Raw genomic sequence first — 4863 nt, forward strand, 5'->3', positions numbered from 1 at the left:
ATTTATTTTATTTTTTCAAAATTTATCTTTATTTACATATTTTAATGTGTCAAGGTAACAATTAATTAAGGTTAATATAGTGAATACATATATTTTTCTCTAGGAGTTCGTATTTCCTTAATGAGTATGCCAAAAATAAAATAGTAACTTATTTTAGACCGGAGGGAGTGGTAAATTACTAAATATTTGCTAAATAACTATGCACATGGGGTTAGAGCAAAGAATATTAAAAGGGTAAAATCTACTTTACTCCTTTACCTTTAAGGGTTGGGAAATAATACCCCTCACATTTTGAATGGGAAAGGGAACCTCCTTATGCAATATTTTTTTGGTTGGATTTTTTTATTTAAAATATTTTTTTTCTCTCTCTCTATCCTTTCCAAGGTGAAGTATAATAATTTTCATCCAAATCAATACTTGAATTTTGTCTTTATTGCTGGTAAAATTTAAAATATTTTTCTATTATATTGAGGCCGTTGTTAAAAGTTTTGCAAATAAAGAAAAAGTTCTTGCATACAAAATTCAAGAAATATGATGAACGCACATTCACCATGGTTACTTTAGCATTTCAATTTGAAGGGAAAAAATACATTGAAATAGTTAATTCTCTGACATACATATTAGATGAAAGAATTGGTGCTATGAGTATTAATTTATTTATGTATTTTCTTTGTATATTAAAATTATTATACTAAATCAATTATTAAACTTTACTTATTTTGAAAATATCTTAATTGAACTAAAATTGTAATTGATAATGTCACATTTAAAAATTCATTATGGAGGCATTTTTATGTTTTTCATTACATCATATCTTAAACTATACAAGAAGAAGGCTAAAGGGGAACTCTATAAATTATATAGATCCTAATTATTTTTCATATATTGAGCTTTTGGCTATAATGAAAGAACTTGATTATTCTAAAAATTATCTATTCAAACAAGTAAAAAACATTATTAAAAAAATTATTTCACCGGAAAATTATTGCATAAGGGTTCTCTTTCCCATTCAAAATGGGAATAAGGTATTGTTTCCCAACCCTAAAGGTTAAAGGGGGTAAAGTGGAGACTCATATTAAAATAACTACAAACTATTACTCAGCTAAATTCCACTGTAGTAATCCATAAATTTTTCTGTTCAGTTAATTCATAAGTAGAAATATCTATCAAAATTTCATTGCAGCAATAAGTATTACTACTAATATCAATAATAAAAAGCTAATCTATATTATATTAAAAGGAGGACAGTGAAACATGGGATTAAGTCAAATGGCATATTAAAAAAAAAAGCCACTTGGCACTTCTAACAAAATCGAAATAGATTTGAGACAAATTTAATAAGGATTAAGACAAACTAAATTTGATCAAATTTAATTTACATGGTTATTGGATTTGTCTTTGACTAAATATCATTTGAACTTAGTTTCTAAGATTATGCACGTTTGAGTTATTATGTAAGGAAATAATAATTTATTTTTGGTTTACTAAAAGAAAAGTAATGACCCATATGATATCCTCATTAAATGCTACATTAATAATAATTGGGTTATATGTAAGGAAAAAAAGGAGTCAGTTTTGGTTTAGAAAGGGAGAACTTAAATTTAGTATTAGAATAATCATGAGTTTTGGAGTTTTGTGAATATAAGTAATATCTTGACAGGAATAAAATTATATGACACAAAATATGCATAATTTCCTTTAAAGTGAGGAAATCAGGGATGCATGACAGGGTTGATTAAGAAATATTTTTGGAAAATGAATAATCATACAATAATCACGAATCATATTTGGAAAAAAATATTGTGACCAAGAGTCGTTCCAAAATAAAAAACAATCAAGCTTTGAATTTATTCAAAAAATTTCTGCCAAAGGAAAGGTCATTAATGATTGAAGACACCTTAACGATAGACTCTAAACACTAATAATGTCTGCTACTTTATAAATACTACCAAGAATACTATATTATTATTGGAAAATAATCCTATAATACATTACAACTTCAACCTTTAAAGTATACAACATATACAAAAAACTAGGTTGAAGCCATTACTCCTTCAAAAAAATTATACGAAAACTAACCTCATCAATGATATATCCGATACAAAGATGCTATGGAATGTAAAGGTTCGTGTCGTGTGATTATGGATGGTTCCAGATCGCAAAAAGACATAATCCATTTTAATTGGAGATGATACTGTAGGATGAGAAGATATTTATGTTATACTGCTCAATTTATTTTCTGGAGTTTATGCAGTGAGAATACTTACAACGTAAATGCATATTCAAGAGTTACTGTACAAGAATGCTTGGGGATTTTTAAAATATCTCTATGGTAGAGGTTAACTTTTTTGGTTTATAAAAATATACAAGTTCATTGCTTGCACTATGCAAAGTTTTCATAATTTATTTAGATGCTTTACTTGATAAAATTGACATTTAAGTTTTTCTTCTAAATCTTTTCTGCTTTATACTGGCAGAGTCAAGAAAGGACAGCATCATACAATTAAAATAACAGCAAGATCAATACTATAAAAGAGAAGGAGATGATCTCTGCTTATTCCTTTGATTCTGCAAACATATGCTCACGGATAATACATTATTTTTTCTGGAGCCAATAAGATAATGAAAGTACCACTTAATTTTGTTGCTTTTTTGCATTGTATGTATTAAGTTCAAGCACGAAGATAGTGGCACAACCAGCTTAAAGTACCACTTATATATTCTTTTGTTAAATCAAATCAACTCTAAACTTATCCAAACTTTTGAATGAAAAAAATAAATAGATCAAATCTTATTCAAGTTTTTAAATTTAAAAAGAAAACTCCAAATACGAAAAAAAAAGAGCCTTGAGATTTCGATGGAGTGTAAAGTATGAGCATATGCATATTTTTTTAATACCTATTATTGGATTAAATATTAGATGAAATAAGTATATAAGAATTCATAATAGGGGAAAATAATATAGAAAGACGGGGATGGTTATAGTGTGAGAGAATTTATACGTTAAATTGCTTTAAAAGATAAAATAAAATTAATAAATAAATTTAAACAATGAAATAATTTAGAGGAATAGTCATACAAGATAAATTTAAGTTAAATTTCAGTAGTAATTAATAGAAAACTATATTCATTGTATTATATTAAACTGGTAAGTTACTAAATATTCATATGACAATTTAATAATAGTAAGTAAGGAATAATATAATTAGATAATCAAAGAACAAAAAAAAGAGAATAAAATATAAATTTCATGGATAATATTAAAAATATAAAACTTATAATTAAATTATGATGAGAAAAATCATACATATATTGTGATATAGACATAACAGAAATCATAATAAATAAAAAGTCTAAAGGAATATTCCTATAAAAATTCCAAGTGATAGAGTAAAATTATATACTCCTTCCGTTTCAATTTATGTGAACTTATTTCCTTTTTGGTCTGTGCCAAAAAAAATGACCTCCTTCCTTATTTGGAAACAATTTACTTTTATGCAATGATTTATAGTCACACAAAATATATGTGCCTTATTTTACACCACAAGTTCAAAAGTCTTATCTCTTTTTTTAAATTCCGTGCCCAGTCAAATAGGTTCTCATAAATTGAAACGGAGGGAGTATATTAATTAAATTCTTATATAGAAAATTTTAAGTTAATAACTAGAACTCATAATTTCATAATATATATATATACTGTCATAAATGTTAATAACTATAACACATAATAATAATTAAAAATATTGGTAGATTTTCTTATAAAAAAGGTTATCTCTTTATAGTTTTGATGATTCAAAATTACAATTAAAAGGAATATTATATTATGGACACACGAAAAGTGGGGGATAAAGTTAATGTTTGGATATTTATACTATGAACTAATTAAAATTTATGCACAGTCACTCACTCAACTTTTATTTTATTACACTAAACTCACTGAAGTACCAAAAAGATATTTAACTTTGTCTAAGTATGTACAAAATAAAACGTATATTTATTGACTTATAATGTACAAATTACCAAAGCTCAGAAACTGTAATTTTATCCCTATTATAATATATATTTCCAGAAATATAAAAAAAAAGAAAAAGAAAATATAGAGCTAAAATACTTCCCAAACAAAAAAAAAAACTCTCACCAGTAACCACCACCATTACTCACACGCTCGCCGCCGTGAGAGACAAAGCCTTCACCGACGGCAACGGCGGAGAAGGCGGCGGCGGAGGGAGTCTAGAAGAGAAATTCCTCAAAGGGGCTTCATCATCCTCATACCCATCTTCAAAATTCAACGCGTAACTTAACGGGTCGTAACGGAACTCAGCGGAAGAGTGCCGTTTGTGTCGGTTCCCGTTACCATTACCGATGAAATTGAAGATTGTACGGCACTTGTCTTTGATATCAGGGAAGTCGTTCTTGATCCAAATTAGCGACGGGTTTTCATCGGAGGAGGGCGGAGGAGGCGGACGGTAGTCGAGGGAGTAGAGTTTGGTGGTGGGGGTAGTGGTGTTATTACGGTGGTGGTGGGGGAAACAGCACGAGAAACAGAGAGAGTTTTTGAGTTTTTGTTTGAAAGAGAGTGGTGATTTTGTGAATTCGTCGTCCTCCATTGGAATAGTAGAGAGTGTAGAACTTGTGATTTGTGAGGAAAAGGGTGCGGAGTATTGTATAGGGCTTCAGTTTGATTTATTTCTATGGGGATTTATTTTCACTATATTCCCTTTCCCAAATTTGTACCCTCTTATTTCGGAAATACAATAGTTCTTTAGACTAACAACCAAATTAAAGTGAGTTGCAATTACACATAAATACAATTCACACACATACATTCTAATTAGCTATCCTATATTCAATTCTGCAAAGTTA

At 28.3% G+C, this 4863-nt stretch overlaps 1 protein-coding gene across 1 annotated transcript; it reads right to left on the reverse strand.

The window, feature by feature from the left end:
* Nucleotides 1-4157: 4157 nt before the first annotated feature.
* LOC104236287 (uncharacterized) lies at nt 4158-4607 on the reverse strand. Its single transcript, XM_009790180.2, has one exon. It carries the CDS (start codon nt 4605-4607, stop codon nt 4158-4160), a length of 450 nt encoding a protein of 149 aa, XP_009788482.1.
* Between the last annotated feature and the right edge of the window lie 256 nt (nt 4608-4863).

The sequence above is a fragment of the Nicotiana sylvestris genome, chromosome 11 (assembly GCF_000393655.2).
Source record: "Nicotiana sylvestris chromosome 11, ASM39365v2, whole genome shotgun sequence".
Classification (NCBI taxonomy): domain Eukaryota; kingdom Viridiplantae; phylum Streptophyta; class Magnoliopsida; order Solanales; family Solanaceae; genus Nicotiana; species Nicotiana sylvestris.